Here is a 20374-nt window from a genome sequence, read left to right on the forward strand (position 1 = left end):
ACCACTGCTCCCCCTGCTCTCCCAGTGCTCAGCACTCCAGGTCTGCTGGGGCACATGGTGTCCCTGGCTCACCACACCCACCAAGTGCAAGTGGGGAAGAAAGGCAGGTGCCTGCATGTTAGTACAGATGCAGGAGCTGAAGTCAGGCATCCTTCAGTGTATCCATGTGACAGTCTGAATGTTCTCACTGAGAGTTCCCACCTGCCTTTCTCCTGCTGGCCCAAAGGGCAGTCCGAGGTTGCCTCTGGCAGACCTGTGTCTAACAGGAGGCTTTCAAGTGCACACAAGCAGAGTATCAGAAACAACTCCTATTTAGAAAGTAATTTCATTTTAAAATGACTCATGCATACACTTCAAGACTTGGAGGAAGTGTATTACACTAATCATTTTCTCAGCAAATTATTAACCATGTTCCAGGTAGCACTGTAAAACGAGGCACACAGGACCTGTGTGCTCTGTCGTGGGTGTGTTGTCCCCACTGTCTGACAGCAGGGAGCCTGTTGCAGCAAAACTGCTAAAATCACAAAGAACTTGCACAGTGAATTTCAGTGGCTCCAGGCAAAAACCACCAAACATTACCTTGATGATCTCACATTTGTGGTTGTAGAAGATAAATGCAGAAGTATTGCAGGCCCCTATGTGAGGTGGTCACTGAGGGAGGAGTGGGACTTGCTGCAAGATCTGTGGGAGATTCTTGGAGTGACAGCACCAGGAGGGGCAGGTGGAGAAGCTGTCAGGTTGCACACTAACATCATGGGCTCTCTGGTCATGCCATGTACCAGGATTCTCCTTTTTCCCTGCAGCTATCCCTACCCTGCATTGCATCCCTACACCTGGCCTGTGGTCCCTTCTGGAAGCAAAGGCAGAAACAAGGCTTCTCCACAGCTTTCTGAAGCATAGTGAAGAGAATAATGTGCTATTCCCTTTTTTTAACTGCAGGGGGTTACATTTAGAGAATTAGAAGTCACTCTATAAACCTCTCACAGAGTCTGCTATGTTTAACACTGCTGTCAGTGTATGACCAGCAATGTGACATTTTAGCAAGATTTTAACACAAGATGCCACCTGTGTCTTGGATGCTACTGCAAATCTACTGTTGCATGGGTCCTACAAGTGAGAAAGCACAAAAGAGAAAGTGGTTTGTTCTGTCCTCTCTCCTGTGCTACCACAATGAACCAGAACTGGTGGGGACTGCAGGCAAGGCAGACAGGTCTCATTAAATATTATTTAACACCCTTGGAAGCCACGTCTGATAAAGCCTACAGTGTGCTTAACACACCTCAGCCCACAGCATTTGCCCTCCTAACTGAGCAATGAGTTAGTGCAAGAAAGAGAGCCGGAATAGAACCAGCCCCAGAGCTCACACTGGCTCTTATCTCCTGTGCTTGTGAGTCAGACACAGGAATGATTTACATGATGCATTCAGCTCTACAGTCTTCAGAGGTGTTGCAAGAAATGAGTTGCAGGGCTCACTTTTGGAGAGTCAATAGTTTATTAGTCCAGGGATCTCATCAGTACGTTGTCTCTTCTCTGCATGCCACAGCTTTCTCTGAAAAGCCTTCCCAGGGAGAAAGAAGAGCTGTAGTAGCAGGTTGTAAAGACACTGAACTCAACAGCTTTCTTCCTCTGCAGCAGCCCCCTGTGGGTCCCCTTATCTTCACCAGCACTGCTCCTGTAAGGAGCCCTTTCTCCCCTTTGTATCTGGACCCCAAAAAGCCCAAGAGAGAGAACTCAGGTCTTTATAGCTTTTCATGGTGTTGATGTTGAAAGGTTTGTGTATGTGAGGGTCAAATGCACAGTGCATCCATTGATTTTATTGAAAATATCTCTCTTTTACTTAACTAAATTCTATCAATAATCGTCCCAAATCCAAAATCCTGTAGCACCATGCAAATCCACATAGTGCCATACTAACAAGTGTGTTTTCTCACAAAGCATAAGCAAACTTTTCTTCATGCAGTTCATCTGTCTTGATTAAAGATTACAGAGCTGGATATGCTCTGTAATTCCTCTTACAAATCTGATCTATCTTCTTGAAGAGAGCTTTTTATTACATCTATTTCACTATAATTGGCATTTTGTGTGTTCTTAGACTTCTTTTTTTCAGTACTTATTTTCTTTTATTTTATTTGGACTCTGTGAGTTTTGCCGTTTTGGCCTTGGTGCTCTCAGTGCTGTGACTCACGTATTCCACAGGCACTGCCAAATCTCCGGGTCCAGCATTGTAATTATCACATTCGGATCTGTCATTGTAGCCCTGACTTAATAAATAGCAGAGCAGTGATTAGAATTGCTGATTGATCCATTCCACAGTTTTAGCCACTCGCATCTGAGATGAACAGAGGGACTGTTAAAGATATTAAAGACTTGAAATATCAGCATTCCAGAGTAAATTAGTATTAATCAATCATTGCAGGCACACTAGCTTTTATATATAGTAAGAGTTGCTGGATTTGGTAATCTGGCGATGATCAGCTAAAACCATGACTCAGATTAATCTCATGAGTTGCAAGGGAAAGCCCCAGCCCTTCCTCCATGCCCAGCTTGCTGTAGCCATTAAGATCAGAGCATATGATTTGGGTTCCTTCAGGTGGAACTCACAGTGCCCTTCAGGAGTGCATCTCAGGCACTGCAGTCCTAGGTGGACATTCAATTCAATCCACAGGACCACACCAGACCAGGTTCAAAACAAGAAAAGCCCTGAAATGTACAAAGTATAGGTGCTCAGTCCCAGTTCTCTCACTCCACACCCACGGGTCAGAATAACAGAGCCTGGTGGTGTCTGAGCTACAGCTCCATGGAGGAGATGCTGCTGCTTGTGGGCTTTCACCCTACAGCTTCCCCCAGGCTCTGCCTGAACACCTATGGCAAGCAGGGAGCCTGCAGGGTGAACCAAAGGGCAGGTAAGACATTGCTTGGGACACAAAGGGTGGAGGCATGTGTTTAAATTGTTTTGGTCCAAAGGCAGCACTGTGCTGTTCAGACACCAGCAGCAGCCCCAGAAGATAGAATTGCAGTGAGGACTGCTCGCTGTGAACAGGAAAAGTCAGTGACATGCCATGCCCACAGCACAGCTCTTTGTGGCAGCTTGTGACATCTCAGGGGAATGGGCCTACCTCACTGGATTTTCTTCTTGGAAAATCATGTTTTAGAAAGAAATTCTGCTATCTTGGAAGGAGTGGAAGCAGATGAGCAAGTATATGAAAACTTACTGAGCAATTCCAAATTTTTATCATGCCATTGATGTATCCTGATATCATAATGATGTTATGAACATGGATGGCTTTTATTCCTAAGGGCTGTATGATCAGCATGGACATTTTGCATTTCTTCAAAACCTGCTTGGTTTAGCTTTGTAGTTTGACAGATATAGAATAGACTAAGGAAATGTGCTGCTTGTTTACAACTATATTTTCAGTTCATAAATATAATCTTAAAAATTAATTTGTTCAATTTTGTTTTCATTTTTGAGTAGGGGAGTTTAAAAGTTCTGAAAACTGAATTCTCTAGACTGCTCTGGGTTGACCTTAGGTTGCATGCTGACAGCTCAAAAGCGTTCATCCAAAATGCAGCAACATGGATCTTGACTGTGCTTGTTTCAAAAGAGTTTTTTTCTGTTCTTGTCAACACTTTATTCTAGATCAGAAATTTCCTTCCAGGGAGATCTCAATACCACACAAGCATTGAGTCATTCTGTAATGGGATGTTTTACCCCTGGAGAACTGCTAGAAGTCATCTCCTCAGCAGAGGAAATTGTGGGCACTCAGCAGACTCATTCCTGTCCAGAGCATTTGGTACATGAAAACAGTGCAGCCCAAGTTGCCTGGGGAATCCAAGTTTCACCTTGTTAGTGTTGCACATTTTTACCTTCATCGTCTGGGAAGATGAGCTGCCAGGCTGGAGATTTGGCTTTTCTGAGTCACGTGGCCAAACATGTAATGACTGTACCTCTGACCAGCATAGCCAAGAGGAAAATAGTACAAATATGCCCTACAGCAAGTGAGGATTGGGGCACACCATGCCAGCTACCTGTTTTCTGTCCTTGAATGCAGCATTTCGCTTCTCTTCATCTCCAAAACTGGGGTAACAGTACTCATCTACATTTCTAAAGTGTTTCTAGGCTAAAAGCTAAACACCTTTGCTAGAAGTGATTTATTTTTAACTCAGTCACCACAACCCCATTTTTATGTGAGGGATATTGTGCACTCATCTTTGAGGCTCCCGGTGCTTCCTGCCTTGAGATCCTAGGTTGCTATGCAGCCTGTGCTCAGAGATGTAAGGAATCCTCACTGCACTTCCCAAACAGCAAACTTGCCCAGCATGCACAATCTTTTCTCTACTTGAAAACATTCTTAGGGATTTTATACTGAGGCTCAAAGGCAGTCATATATTTTATTTATTTTATTACAAGGCATGTAAGTAAAAACTTGCATATCTGAAAAAAGATATTAGATAGAAAACAGTAATAAAATTAACATTATTATCTTAAGAAAATTGGTAATAAATACATTTCCCCTCGACATTAAAATGCTTGTTATTTTGCACAACAATAAATACAGCGTAGCTCTGGCATAGAGAAAGACCAAGGATGGATACAAGAAGTCCATGTGGTGGCATAAAAAAGCTCAGGTGATTTTTAAAGGTTTGGCATCTTGCACTTGATGCACTTTGATACAACTTGCACTTTAATTTTAATTTTACTATGATTCTTAAACAGTCCCATAATATGAAAATATGAGAGGAAATTTTGTTTGACTGTAGGATTTTTTCCTTTAAATATTTTCAAAGTAAGAAATGTGTAAACTCACTGAAACTAATCCTCGAAATAAGCAAAATATACCAAACAGGTGTCTTTGTGGTTTTTCTACAAAAATGCTTTTTTTTTTCAGCTCTGGGTGCTCAAGCCTGACCAGCCAACTGACAAGGGACCAATCTCCAGTCAGTTCCTCAATTCTTTACACAGTTTTAAAAAAGAAATATTAATAGCAAGGAGAAAGAGTAAAGACAGTAGTATTCACTTCCCAAGTTATGGCGTTTGAGGTTCTTACACTATTATCCAAAGGTGAGAGGAGAAAGAACAGGTGTATTCCAGAACAGTTCCCAGCATAACTTTGGGCCATTCTGGTCTATACTTTTCTTTTAAAACTACTGACAAAAAAAAAATTAGAAAAAAAAAAAAAAAAAAGGAAGAGCTATTTCCATGCACTGTGCTGTTCTTATGCCAGCACATATCATCACAATCACAACTGTGAACCTAAGTCACTGATAGCCCAATCTAATATAGATTGATTGATTGTCCAATGACAAAGTTAGATAATGTCCGCAAAATGCCACAAGTTCTGGCAGAGTCCAGCGTTCTTAAAGTACTGATAGGTCATGGCAAGACTTGGACTTGAGTTTGAAGGCCATGTTCTTGTTGTTCTTGGCAACTATTTTGCCCCAAAACCGCCTGGCTTTCTTGGGGATGCTCTCCCTCCGTTTCTGTAGCGCCAGGCGCTTCTCGTTCTTTTCCTTGCTGTCCCTGCGGAGCCGGACTTGCCGCACGATGCCCTCGAAGAGCTCCTTCACGTTGTGCTGCACAGCTGCTGAGGTCTCGATGAACTTGCAGTCAAACACGACAGCGCAGGCTCGCCCCTCTGCAAAATCCCAAGGAGGACACGTCACATGGGGTCACAGGGCCCGGGGGGAGCAGGGACAAGCTGCCATGTGCGGGGGAGTCAGAGCCACCGGGGAACTCCTCAAGCCTGATATAGGCACAGATAAGTCTTTAATCACCTGATGCTGCCTGCTAGCCCAGGATCCATCTGCCCTGTGTCACAGCTGCTTCCCAGAGGAAGTGGGGGATGTATGGTGGGGGGGTGGGGTTAAATCCTCTCCCAGTAAAGCCCAGCCATCGCTGCTGGCTGTGAAGATAGTGGAAAATGATGGACTTGAGCCAAGTCACTGAAGGCTGGTTGTCCAGCAATGCCTCAACACCACCTGGCCATCTGCAGTGCAGGCTCCCTCAGACTGCGCTGAAGGGTGACGATGGCATTCTCCAGTCATACAGCACAGCTCTGGAGGGACAGCACTTTCCTCCTTCATGGACCATGGGTGTAAACCCCAGCCTGGGAACCGTGGCAATTTCAGTGAGAACAAACACATATACAAAACCCTTAACAAAGGGTGTCTATGGCTTTAGGGGTACATTTTAAATCATAGTTTTTATTCTCAATTATATGAGCCTAAGCTAAACCTGACAGCTGTCTTCCACACAAGCCAATTTCTGGCTTGCTGTGAATTCATTGCCAGGGCCATTGAAGTGACATGGATTCACCTGCCATCTTTCTAAAGAACTTTCAAGCTGGACAAAGAGGAATGAGAAGGCAACCCTGGGCTCCCTATGAACCCCTCAGTTCAGGCTCTTCACCTGGGGCAGCTGTGACAGGAGCCAGAGGAACTGGGCACATCACAGAGCAAGGAAAAAAGTCTAGCTCAACTGGGAAACAGAAGAGCAGAACAGCTGCAGAGAGAAGGAAATGCTGAGGAGAAGAACCCGTGTTTCTGATGGGCCAAGATGAGAACATCTAATTCACGGCTGCGTACTACAGTGTGCCACCTCAGCCTCAGGGAAGACTCTCCAAGAAGATATTTTACTGGCTGCAGATGTTGAGAGCCAGCAGCAGTGTTCCCAGCAGTTTCTCCATTCCTATTTATGGGCTTAGTGGTTATTCATTTGTGTGCAGCCAAGGGAAGGCTGATTTAGCATCCCAAAGCAAGGCAGTAAGGAGACCTCTTCTGAAAGGCTGCACAGTTCCTGCCCAGACTAGCAAAACAAAGATTGAGAGGGAATTTTAATTCGTCAGGGAGGACAGAGAACTGGTTATAAAGAAGAGAATTTTTGGCAGCAGAATAAAGGGGGCTAAACTTGTTGTGCATAAACATGCATTGGGAATACAAAGGGTTTCCAGCTACCAGAAAAATCACATATTTCAGTGGTCTTACACTAGGAGCTGGAAGGGAAGAAATCCCATTTATGATGGTACTTAATAAATAGAGAAAAGGGATCATCTGACATATAACAGTATTACCAAGGAAGGCTTAAGGACTTGGCAGACCCTTCCCAGTCCTCTGCCCTCTGTTCCAGTCCTCTTTTATTTTATTACTCTTTTATTGCCTAGTCCTGATCACAATGTACTCCCTCAGCCAGAGCACTGCAGTTTGTCCAAAAGCTACTAGATGACTTTTAATGTTTATCTCGGGTTTATGCTCATAATTTCCTTACCTGCCACTGAAACTTCACGGCACCTGACAAGGTCACTTTTGTTGCCAACCAAAATAATGGGGATATCTTCTTTCTGGCGTGCCCTGCGGAGCTGTATCCTGAGCTCAGAGGCCTTTTCAAAGCTTGCTCGGTCTGTGATGGAGTAGACGATCAAGTAGGCGTCTCCCACTTGCATGCAGTGGTCTCGAATCCATTCTCCCTCCCGCTGTTCAGATTAAATGGTCAGACATCGTTATGCCCAGAGCAGATTTTACTTAGAAAGTAAAACATCAGAGAATCCAAATGCATTCCTGCTGCGAACTGTAATGGGTATGGTTTGAATCACAGTTATACTACAAGTAATTCCAATGTGGTGATGGTATGAATACTTCACCACAAAGGAGGGCAAAAAATTGCCCCAGATAATTTATTGTGCTGGTTTTAGGCTGGAATGAAAATGGTCTGTAAAGAAAGCTTGAATGTTTTGCTTTATCATGAAAAAAAGTAAGACTTGCATTTCTCAGGCTCACAGTGCAGAGCCATTAGGCATGCTTGCCTTGACGTGGGGTAGGGTCAATCCTATATCCTCCCTGATTCTGCAGTATGGAAACACCTATTTTCTTTCACAAAGGAAACTTGCTTTTTTATATTAGCAGTTATTCATATACACTTTCCTTGTCAGCATTTGACTAGAACAAATTAAAGTACCTTATTATCCCACATGTCGAGCAGTATAACAGTCGCACTTTCCCCATCCACCATCAGAGTTCTTTCATATGTGTCTTCTGGAAAGAAAAGCAGAAAGGTTGGTGATATATTATTGTGTTTCATCATATACATTAAAAAATCCAAGTTGTTGAATGTGGGGTATTTGTTCACAGAGTTATTGAGCCAAATTTTAGGCTGGCTCACATCCATTTCTTTCCTCATTTCCATCTGCACTGAATCTGCACTCTGCTCATTCCTGGTTGCCTTACTTTCCATGATAGATGAAAGATCAGGAAACAAAATGTTCATTATTTTGGCTGATAGTCTCTTTATCTTCTGTGGGAGAGAGAAAATAGAACCAGTGGAAGAAATAACCAAAGGCTGAACATTTGCCCCATGGGAGCAGCAGAGTCCAGCAAGGCTGAGTAATGGAAAATATTTGCTTTCGCTTTAGCATGGACAATTTACGGGTGAACAGTCACTGCTGCTGAGAGCAATACAGCTAACAGCCTACCAAGTGAGGAGGACAGGGTGTTGTGAGACAACAGCTGTTGAGCTTGAGTGAGATCGAGACTTCAGTTGCACATTCTCTCCCATTACACAGTTTCCCACATCACCTCTGATGTCAAATAGCAGAGAAATTTAAAAAGCACAAGTCAGTTATTTTGTACTGCAGCCATAAAAATTCATACCTGGATTATAAATGCCATGTGCAAAATTCTGCCTAGATCTAAGGGGGCTGTTGCCACTCTGAATTTTGATCAACCCTTGCTGTGAAATCTGCTTCAAATACCAATCTTTATTCTTTTCTCCAAAGCTGGGGACATTAGGATGAGCAGTGAGAAGTTTGGAGCCATTTCTAATCTCACACTAGTGGCCAGTAAAAAAAAAAAAACAAACCAGTCTTAAGGTACTGCAGCATTTAAAGGATCTGTCCAGCCACACTTGTAGATAGGGTTGTGTCTAACCTGTGTCTCATAAGACTTCTGCTGTGCACTGATGAAGTGAACTCTCCCTAAATTGTAATCAGAGCCTTTCCTCAGAGCCAGGGATCCACATCCCAGTAAAAGAATGAGCCCAAAATATTACACATTTAAAATAAAGTCAAATGGGGCCGTGCTTAAAATGTCAAGACTAAAAAGACAGAGCTAATCACTGGGAGTGGTTTCCCTTGAGGTCCCAAGAGTATGAGGCTTGTGTTCATGAGTTAACTTCATCTTACAGTCAGTAGCAAAGCCTCTCCATAAAAGCAGCTGTACTCCTCTGTAAGCTGGCTTCCCTGAAACTATCCTCTCGTGTAATTAAATTTCCAGTGTGTAAGCTAAAGTTCCAGTTTGTAAAGCTAAAGTAAATAGTTCCTTCAAGAGACCGAGCATCTGTGTGAGAACAAGCTCCATGCACACCAGAGGACAAAATCCAGAAGACTCCTTCTGCACTGCATTACATATAGAAAAGCTACAAATGCATAATCACACTCCTTGAAAATACAATGCCTAAATAGTCACAGTCAGCTCTCATTTGCACCTTGGTCAGTCCTAAGGAACTTCCATAGAATATAAAACACACTGAAAGCAAGTTCATTTCATGATGTTTTCGAAGCTGACAATAAAAAAAGAGAGATAATGACATCAAGACTTCCAATTATCTCTTCAGAGCTGGCCTTGAAAATCTGTCACTGCTCTACTCCAAGCAATGTTGCAGTGAGTGTAATGGAAAGAGGAAACCACATGGCTTCACATGAGGGAAGAGAAAACTGCCTGACAGGGGTGTGCAAAGCAAATCAGCTGCACTTCCTGATGGCTTGTCCAAGGATTCTACTCTACTTCAGTCATTTAGCACTAGGAAAACTTTTATCAAAGATACTCCAGGCTGAGGAGATGGTAGAACTACGGAAAAAGTTGATGGCAGAAGCTGAAGGCAGAGCACACCTAAATCAGTGAATTTCAAATCCCCCAAAGGCACAAATCTGTGTCTCCAGTCTGAGACAGCAAGTAAGGGAAGTGTGGGTCTGACCTTCCTGATATGGGGCTTTTTTAAATCCTGGGCAAAACTTTCCGTAACTGGAGAGCTAAACACACAAAAAAGAAGCTGTCTTGCCTATGCCCCACTGAAGGCTGGAAGAGAAGCCCAGAAAGCACTGGCAACCATCACACCAAGGGAATATAGGCAGGAGACAAAAGGGAGAGACAAAGAAAGCCCTGCACAATGACAAACAAAACCCAGCAGTAAACTGCATGTCCCCTGAAAGCAGCAACAACTTCGTCCTTGGAGATACAGCAGATTTCTGTGGCAGCACAACCCTTCCACATCAACATCATGCACACAGTATAGCTCAGGACCTGCTGCTACAGCTTCACCTTCGGCGTGGTCTGATCTTTGAGATTAAAGAACACTTTGCAGTCCTAAACAAAGCAAGGGGGGAAAGCAAGGGAGAAGCATCAAAGAGAACCCTACAGCTTGTGTCTTTCCCCCAACAGGCAACAGGACTTTTCCAACTCTGTTGAAGGACCTATACCTTTTTTCCTCCTGGAAGAGCCCTGTGCAAATAACATGGAACAAGGCTTTTACTCAAAATTTCATATATTTTACTCAAAGTCCATGCAGTTGGTACTAAAGCAATGTGTTTATACAGTCGGTACTAAAGCAATGTGTTTATACAGAAAGGCTGAGGTGACTTCTAATGTCAAATACTTTGGAAGTGACTTTTTCTTTATATATGATTTTAAAGTATTTAATTCTTGTAAATCATGAGGACCATCAGTTGTTTTCTCTCCCACAAGGAAAGCTGGAGTCAGCCCTGTGATGGCAGTGCTGACACAAATGTTGGACCAGCATGAAAGCTGAAGCAGACTCTTGTGTACCATCACAAGGTAGGAATGAGGCATTTTCCAACAGGTATTTTGGAAAGAATTAGCATGGGAATCTGGATTGCTCTCTTTCAGTGGCTTTCAATCATTGTTGGAGAGTATCTTACTCATTTTATTTTGCTTTCTTGTTTTCTTAAAGAAGTTGCTCAAATTCATTTTTGATACTCACACCCAATCACTTGTTACTTCTGGTTTACATTAAATGGCCTCTCTCTTTTTCTGTGCCAATTACTACAGGCAGAGCTGACTGCAAGCAAACACCAACACCCCAGGACACAATTACCTACCTCCCAGCACCTCACAGTCACTGTCAATGCTGTCATGTACCCCTGCAAAGATGTTGGCCAGCGAGGACTTGCCCACGCCGTGCTCCCCGATCAGCACCACGCGGTAGCAGTTGCTGCCAGACTCAGAGGAGATGACGGAGTCAGATGACTCCGAGGACCAGCTCCTCCTGTAATATTCATCAGGACTGATGGTGTATCGTTTCTGTGGGTTGTACTCGTTGGAGTCTTTCTGGACCAGCAGATTCTTCCCATCAGCAGGGATGCTCCATCGCTGCTGCTGCTGGTGCAGACTGCTGTTGTGAGTGCGACGCATGGTAACGTTGTTGAGAGTCATTTTAAACCCCTAGTGAAAAACAAGGAAATCACAAATGTTACCTGCAAAATATTTAGAAATGCTCTCTTACTAGCTTCAAGGGGCCACATCATGCTCCTCTGTAGGGACCTAATATGTGAGAAAAGAAAAATTAGCCTTTCTGCACTCTAGTGTACTTGGTGGTGCACAAAGAAATACTTTAGTTATTAGCTAGTGAGACAGAACCTGTTTCCCAGGGATAATACCACCCTCGCATGCTAAATTCTATCTTGTTTAGCCTTTACTAGCTCCCAGCTGTTCTGAGTGCAGCCCAGTCCTGGAAAGAGGGAGGCATGGCTGTGTCCCAGGAGGAGAAGGAGGGGACAGTGCTCAGCACACCGGTCCTACACAGCAGCTGCAGCCCTGCTGAGAGACTGCTGTGATACAGGCAATGTTCACCTCCTTTTGGCATCACTGGGGACAAACAGGGACACTGGTCTCACTTGCCTCCTCCTGATGGTGCAGCTGGGTGTACAGCATCTTTCTCATTGACTCAGTTAAGAGCTGAAACTCTTGGGAAAGCAATAAGACATCATTCACTGCACTCTTGAGACAACCCTGGTACAAAAAGTCATGCAAGCAAGTCTTGCCGTGATGGGGTGGATTTGGGTCTTGTCTGTGGCCAGGTAAACAAAGAATGATCCAGTCTCAGACAGTGATTTTTTGGCTGGTAAGGGGGAGAATGTAGTGAAATCTAACAGCTTTTCTGAGGAGGTACAAGTCATAGCTTCTACAGGAGATACAACTCAGAGAAAAGGCTCATTAATTTATAGATATTAAATCAATAACTTCATTACAGCACAATTAGTTAGATAGGTTCACTCTTCTTACATAAGCATAGCTCTTAATTACATTTTACTCAACAAACTCTATTTTGCCTTGCTTGGAGGCAGAGAAGAGTGATGTCATTCTCAGGCCAATGCCTACCATTTTTAGGAAAGTTACTTTAATGCATTCCAGCTCCCAAAGTGACCATTATTTAGACATTTTTCTTTTTTGCCCTATAGCTGATGTTTCTTGGCTCTCTCTCCTCCGTATCAGTAAATAGGATAATTGTCCATAAAATTCACCCAACCACTTTCAAACCTCAATAATAGGTCATGAACAATAAAAAGAACAGTAAAGCAACATGTACAAATTGCTATTCTTCTTCATACAAAACTGTCTGAAAACTTCTGTGAATAAATTCCCAGCAGGACCTAGGACAAATGTATAGAAAAAGCACTGTCTGAATTTACTACAGAATACACAATATTTTCTCTGTGATGTGCAGTACTTTGGGGCAAAAGGAGATCATTTTCATGGTCCTAGTCACAGTAACTTTGTCAGCAAGAAATACATCTAAAGAAAAAATCACACACTAAGCAAAGGCTTCCACACAAACAAAATTAAATATTTACTGTGGCTGAATTCTAAAATGCAGTATGCCCATTGAAAAGACCAGATGAAAAAAGCCAGATCTGATTCAGTCAAACGACAGAGAGTAACTCACAACCTGCAACAAGCAGTCACTCACAAAACCATCACAAACACAAACATTTTACAATTTAGCCTCTAACAAATTGTCATCCCTCAGTATGAAAAGCCAAACGAGTCCCTGCCACACACAATGCTCCAAGCTCAAACTGGTTTTGCTACCCCATACTGCATTTAGCTCCAGCACCTCCAGGAAAAGACTGGGTCCAAATGCACTCTTACTTGTGCCAGACTCCTGCAGCCAGAGCAGTCCTTTGTTCCTGCCCTTCTCTCTTGCTGGGCTGTGGCACACTGAGCAGCTCTGCCGAAGTAAATCCTCCCCTGCTCTGGGACTGCCTCTTTAATTCTTTCTCAGCAAACCTGGTTTATATTAAGCCCATCTGATCAGAGACAGGGCTTTTCCGTGACGTGGCTGGCCTTTCCATACAACAGCCAGCCCCCAGCTGGGGGAAAGCAGACATGCAGAAGAAAAAAACTTGCAAACAATCTCAAAAGACTTACTCAAAATCATGTGATTGTTTTAATATTGCCAGTAAAATAAACACTTTTGGTTCTTGCATGATGGAAACAGGAAAGTGGAACAAAAATAAATAATACATGTCATTTGGCCTCAGAGAGCTTTTAATTCAAATGTTATCAAAATTAATGATGATTTTAAATTTACCTAATTTTATTTAATGCATGAAATTCTGTAAATGTATTATGTATCTGTTCTCTGTCTGCAAAACACACTTAACCCCCTGGTGGACAAAACATTTCTCTGGAATAAAATATTTGAATGTTATTTTGAATTTTTTTTTAGAAGTAAGAATATTATTCTAGGGGCTTTGTTGGGGTTTTCTTTGTTTCTTTGTTTTTAAAGCTCCAATATTAATAAACCAGTTATTCTCTGTCAGCCTCCAAGTGACTGTACCCAGTCTCCTGAACTGCATAACCATCTCTCTCTCACTTCTGCTTCAATATTTTACTACCAAGGGCTTGAAAAGACATCCAGCTATGAATTCAGTGTTACTGCAGCTGGATGTTGGCAAAGATGCATCAGAACACACAAAGTCTGCACAAAGTCACACAGTGTTGACACTGTATACAGGAACAATCACTATATAGTGTACATGCCACAAACCCAGGGTCTGGTTCTTAAATTTTTAAAGCCTCATAGCTGATTGGCAGAAGAAATTTTGCCAGAAGGCAAGAAATCCAAACCTGTTGAAACTTGTAACAACATATTTCTTCATTAGCAAAGGAAGAGTAAGAAACTGTGACAGAACCACTTGCTAGGGCTACTGCAACGTTTATACAAGAATACACAAACCCGGTAGTCAGCTCCCAATTATCCAGACTCTGGATTAAATATAATGAGGTCCTACTGCTTTCTTTTATATTTACATATTTACATTTTATATTTACATTTGTATTTACAATCTCCTGGTCCCTGAATCTAATAGGACAAGTTCTTAACCTAGAAATTCTGAACAGCTTTGGTTTTAAACAGGGGGAATCATTTTTTTTCCATGCTACAGGCAAGCAAATCTTTAACTGACAATGTACCTTTACTGAAGGGAACACTGATGTGCAGGAAACATCTCTTCTTAACACTGCAATTGAAATCTCCTTCCTTTGCTTCCCCTTTGGCTTTATTGCATTCCTGTGTCTTTCACAAGGGTTTTCAGGGCCATTTTCAAGTTTTAAAAGCCTAGAGCTTTTCACAAAGTAATAGGTACTCATCAATGCACATGAAAATTATGCAGATCTACCGAGGGTAGAATTGAGCAAAAATAGGCCCTGATTTTCCTTCACATGTACTTCAGTGCTTGGCAGCAGCTAAACTAGCCCCAGGTCCTGCATCTTTACCTCATGGTCTCTTAGTCATCAGGCTTTGGGCCTCTGCTGCTGAGTGATAATCCCAAAGAGCCCAAAGTGCCACATCCCTTTGTGTAGGTTGTACAAAGGGGCTTGTAATACTTACTGCACAAAATGTAACTACATCTTTATCCAGGAAGGTTTGTGGCATGGACAGTACTTTGCAAAAATACCTTTCCTGTTGGCATACCCAACTGTAGTTGCTTGTTTTTGAAACACGCTGGAAACCATGAAGGTGAATGGGTGCTTGGAGTACCACGGACCTCAGGTTTGTATGGATCTCTGTACGTTGTCTGTAATTTGTCACTGCTGAGTAAAAAAGCAAAACCTCTCCACTGCAGGACTGGAGAGATTTATGGACAGAGTGATTGCAGCAGAACTGCAGGCTCTAATGTCTCACCCAAATGTTTGACATATATCACAGCTGAAAGTGCAGACAGAAGAAATAAACCAAAGTCAGAAAATCCTTTGTGTTTAGTTGTAGTTGCTGTTAGATTAGGAATTGCTAGACGTCATCTTTCATAGCTTCTTCCTAAAATTCAAGACAGACAAAGAAAACTCATCTCTCCAGAACCACACAATATATCTCTTCCCTAAAGCCATCCAGAAGAGTTGTCCCAACATGGCACGAAGTGCTTGTACTTGCGGAAATTGCACATGTGTTTTCCTTTGTACTGTCTCTTCTGAGCCTACTCTGGTTTTCCAACTGGACAATTAACTCTCCAGGTCCCATTCTGCACTACACACCCACAGGATGTGGCACTCTTGCTCCTCAGGGAATGCCATCAGCACTCATGAGCTTCACTCATTCTCTCTGTGGGAGAAACACTTTCTTAACTGTTTTTAAAGCTGGGGAGAGATGCAGCCTTTTTATCCTCCAGGTACTTACTTACAAGGCATAACAGCAGGTTGATTACTGAAATATATGAGCTGAGTCCTTCTCAGGGACAAAAACAATCCCACAGATTGATGGAGACTGCTGCAGTCCTGGTCTGTTCAGCCCTTTTGCACTCTTTACTGGTCAACACTTCTGCAAGTCTCGTGCCTGCCCAAGACACAGGCACGAGGAGAGACAAACCATAAGGCCAGGGCTGTCGCAAAGCACACGAGCGCTTGAACGTAACTGCCTGGTGCAATACCAAAAGTCAGAGCCTTTGGTTTTCTTCCATCTTATCCACTCTCTGTTTCATTAATCACATCTTAAAGGAATTCTCCCTGCAGCCAGGATGAAGTAAACATTGCAGAGTAGCAGTTCTGCAATCCTTCCCTAGCCAATTACAATTAGACCAGGTGATGCCCAGAGCAATTAGGCAGAAATTTTCCATTGGATATAAAAGCAGTGCTTTTTAGCTGATGCTTAATTAGCCAGTTTGAATTTATGTATATGATGGCAAAAGTAGTTCCTCAAACCTTCTGGTGTAAGGGTTGTCCACAGAGAGGACATAAATCATCTCGGAGTAGGAGGGAAATTCAGGGGAGGAAACAAATGTTTAAAAAAGCAGGAAAAACAAAATCCAGATTTCTTTCAATGAAAACTGAATGCAGCATGTTTGAAAAGTGCACTTTCTCCCTATACATCCAACAGAGAAGTTCACCTTCATCTTTCCCCTCAGAAGCCCTGACTTAGTAGACTTTGTTCCCAAGAGTGAGTTGCCTGCACAGGCAATGAATGAGGTCTGCCTCTCCTCCAGACCATTGTGGCATTTCACATTTTGCTCTGTTTCTCACATCTGGCAGTGCTGGCAGCCCCCTGGCTATTCTCAGCCCTACCAACAACAGCAGCTATGGACAGAAATTAATTGGGTGCTGGGCTGGATAGTGCAGGACACACTGGGAGTGCCCACAGTCACTGCGTGCCCTCCCTAGGGAAGCTGCTCCATTGTCACCATTCATTCCTACTGCACAGGCAGCCACAGGCAGCTTGGTGAGCAAATGTAGAACAAAAGGCAAAAATAGATGTGGGATGAAGCAGCACTGGGCCCACAGCAGTGGGACCATTGGATTACTTACACCAACTCATGCTTACAGCTTTGCCTTTGCCCATCCCAATTCACATCCGATGACTTGGTCTGAAGTTTCAAACTGACTGAAAAGGTACAAGGGATCAAACACTCTGAGACTGGGATGTATGAGTAGGGAAATGAAGGATTATATGCCCTAAGTAAATTACTGAGGGTCTTAAGAGGGGGATAGGGCAGGGAAAGACACTGAGAAATTAAGGAATAATAAAACATTGGTTCATTTTAAGGGACGCAGTCAGAAGCACCTGAAAGTGCCAGCATCCAATCTGAAAAATAGCCACTGCTCTTTTCAGTGGAGTAGATTTGGTAGGCCCTGCTCCTAGAGTTGCTTGCAGGGAGTACTGGATTTGCTCCACCAGCTCCTTTCCTTCCACATCATGGCAGCACTTTTACAATTCTTTAACTGAGCACTAAAAGTAGAACATGACCCTTTGGTGGTGGGTGCAAGGATAGGGAAGAAGCACTGATCTGCACAAGTTAGCTGTAAAAGCCAGCATTAGAGTTCTCAGGGAACAGGATTGCCTTTAATCAGCTGACTCATTGCAGAACCTCTTATTAGTCTATTACTTGAAGATAATCTGGATTCTGATGTACCAAAAGGAATGTGTGTTCTATATCTGTGCCCTGCAGAGCTTTGTTGACTATAACCGGTGTCCAAAGGTATTTTCCCCATTAATGCATTAAGCCAGCACAGAGGAAGACTCAGCAGAAAATGAGAAATGAACAGCCAGGGGAAGCAATGTAGCTCAGTTCATAACAAAATAAAAGTTACTATTTGTCTAGTTAACTGAAAAGAAATTAAAACAACTGTCAGCTTTGAGGGGAGAAAAAAGAGCAATGATCAAGGGCAAATGGCAAAACTGGATTATTTCAGTTAGCAAAAGGAGTACCTATTTCCCACTCTTGCACTCAATGACGTTAATGAATTCTGGCAATAATTGTCCAGGGAATGGGATTAAGTCATATATGGCATACATAAATGTGCTTTTCAATGCAAATTTTAAAAAATCATAATATACTAATAATAGTAAGATGTGAGCTAGCCATAAATGTTCTTCAAATACTGAGCTAAAAAACCCTTTAGATGAATGGCACCAGCACAGAAGATTTTTTGGGAGGTGGGATCCTTGTAGTATGCCACAGTCCTCAGTGCAATCACATTCAGGAGCCACTGTGTCCTTTGCAGCTACAGGATTCACAGAATTTTACAACTTGATTTTATACCACTAAGTGAAGATAGTAATTTAACAATAGGAAAGTGCTGCATCAGCAAACCATAGGTTAGAAACTTCAGCAGAACAATGATCTTATTCTGATCTTCAGACCTGTTGAAGGAAGATCCAGAAAAAAGTCTTTGCTCCAAATGTAATTTCTTCTTTACTGTGCTTTCCAAGACTCTTACACTGAGTGCAGCCAACAATAATTATCAATACCCAGGCATACTCACACAGAAATACAAAGGAAGCCCTGCCAATGGAAGCAAATCTACTTTAAAAATATTCCACATGGTGGCCAGATCTTGACTTTCAGGTCCTGGTTGCATTTATCTAACACAACAAGCCATCGTGGGATGGCACTGAGCTCTCTGACCCCCTTGGCTTGCAAAACACCTTCTCTTTTGCAAAATCAAAAAATGTTTTGGACTTGTTGTCTGAGTGGAGGAGTCCCAATTCTATGTCAAGGGGCAGGGTGGAGGAGCCCTGGGAGGGTGGGCAGGGCTGTGGGTATCTTCAGGACCCCAACCCCCACTTGGTGCACTCCTTGAGGAAAGGTGGTGGCACATGGTTGAGGCAGAGCTGAGTTTGCTTGGGCTGTTTCAGTCCAGGTCACACCATTTGCATCAGGAAAAAAGTGTCGGGCTAAACATGTCACACAAAACACATGGCAGTGACTAGACCAGCTCTTCCTCCAAAACATTGGATCACAGCTGGGGTGTGATGTCTGGGTGTCATATCCTTCCCCAGCTCTCTTTATTGTGCAGTCAACCAGCAGTAACAAAACCACAGCTAAATATGGTCTTGGAGGGAGCTCTGATCTCTCCCCGTTTACAGTATCGTCCACCCAGTGTCCCTGGTTCAGCTGCCTGCTCGCCACACTAGCACCTAGTAAAGTGATGCTTCATGTGATTGCTCAGTGATTCACTGCCTTGTTTGGATTTTCTGGCTCCCGGGCTCATGTTTATCAGCAAAACACACACTTTCCAGTGTCAGGCCTTAAGCGGATTGGAGCCATACAAAATGCCTTTGAGCAAGATGCGCTACACAGTCAGGCATAAATAATGTCTACTTAATTGAACAACAGCACCTCTTTTATTTACATGGCTGTACCCTTATGTCATTTATTGTGTACTTTCCACTTTCCAAACTGTAAGAAGTGATAATGAACATATAACTGAAGATAAGTTGTTTATTTTCTTTTTGAAGATCTAGTTCTTCACCTCTGTTGTAATGTGTTCATGGCAGGTCAACTGCAGCTAGGATTAATTTCACCTCATTTAAACTGCTTACCTTGTTTCCAGAACAAAGCAGACAGGGTTAACCCAGTAGCTCCAGGGTGATTCATCTAACACAGGTTGATGAATCATGGAGATGCCTCTCTCCCCACTGACAACAGAGGGTTGGGGAGATGAGTCTCTGCACTAATGCTGATTTTAAACCGCACTGTCTGAAAGCTGTACTGGCAGTCAAGTGAAACTAAGAAATCCCTAATGGCCTAAAGGCTAATTTTATGATGATTTTTACTGATGTCCTTTTCAGGTGAGCAATAAGTATGACAAGGTTTAAGATTTAATCATTGCACATGGTTAGAATTTTCCTCCTCTCATACAGAAGGTGCATAAATAGACTAAGCAACTTGGCTCTAAAACAGGAGAAACCCACAACAGGCAACTTTTTCACCATGGATGGCAACAGGCATCTTTTCCCAGTAGCTGCTGAGACACTTCTGGAGAGGAATTACTTCCGCTGCCATCCACTGTGACCAAGCACCAACTGCTGTTTCTTCACAGCCTCAGACATATGACAACATGGCTTGTGGAGTTTTGTGCCCTGCTTCTGCAAGCCAGTGCGTGCTGTCAGTGCATCACTACAGACACATCCTGCTCCATCCATCAGGCCTCCTGAAAAAAGGAGATCACAGCCAGCATGTTTTCCAGGGAACATACTCAGTAAAACAGCAGCAGTTACAATGCTGTCAGCTGCAATCTTGTGCTGTGAAGCCAGTTCCTTGGCACTGAAGGCTCTTGGATTCTGTTGGAGCCAGAAAAGGGAGGCACAGCTGCAGCAGGATCTTCTTGAGCCCTCTAGTTAGGACATACAGATGCACACGTGTGTGGTGATGCTCAAGCATGTACAGTGACCTACAACAACTGCTAGTTTGTCTTTTGCTTTCTCTCTATTGTTTTAATCATATTTATTCATTTTGAAAGCAGGCAGTAAACAGAGGAGCTGGGCATAGAAAAAAAGCCATCATTAATAACTCAAATCAACCATCTTGATGACTAGCAGAACTTCCAATAATTTCACTGCATTGTGCTCTTGTGCTCCAGTGAAAATCATGTT

The 20374-nt window shown here is 43.0% G+C and overlaps 1 protein-coding gene across 1 annotated transcript; it reads right to left on the minus strand.

Annotated features, from left to right (window-relative positions):
• Positions 1 to 4386: 4386 nt before the first annotated feature.
• GEM (GTP binding protein overexpressed in skeletal muscle) lies at positions 4387 to 13304 on the minus strand. The gene is made up of 5 exons (XM_059863757.1): positions 13156 to 13304; positions 11106 to 11448; positions 7952 to 8028; positions 7265 to 7469; positions 4387 to 5636 (listed from the first exon to the last, which is right to left on the minus strand). The coding sequence occupies exons 2-5, from the start codon at positions 11437 to 11439 to the stop codon at positions 5359 to 5361; spliced, it is 894 nt and encodes a 297-aa protein (XP_059719740.1). The 5' UTR covers positions 11440 to 11448; positions 13156 to 13304; the 3' UTR covers positions 4387 to 5358.
• Positions 13305 to 20374: the final 7070 nt, after the last annotated feature.

This window comes from Haemorhous mexicanus, chromosome 1, assembly GCF_027477595.1.
Source record: "Haemorhous mexicanus isolate bHaeMex1 chromosome 1, bHaeMex1.pri, whole genome shotgun sequence".
NCBI lineage: Eukaryota > Metazoa > Chordata > Aves > Passeriformes > Fringillidae > Haemorhous > Haemorhous mexicanus.

Bases quoted from the DNA above. Each gene is read 5' to 3' on its own strand.
- GEM (XM_059863757.1), bottom strand. From the start codon at position 11,439: ATGACTCTCAACAACGTTACCATGCGTCGCACTCACAACAGCAGTCTG. The intron at 8,029-11,105 runs GTAGGTAATTGT...TTTTCTTTCCAG, and splicing joins TGACTGTGAGGTGCTGGGAG to AAGACACATATGAAAGAACT. The intron at 5,637-7,264 runs GTAAGGAAATTA...GGGATTTTGCAG, and splicing joins CCGTGAAGTTTCAGTGGCAG to AGGGGCGAGCCTGCGCTGTC.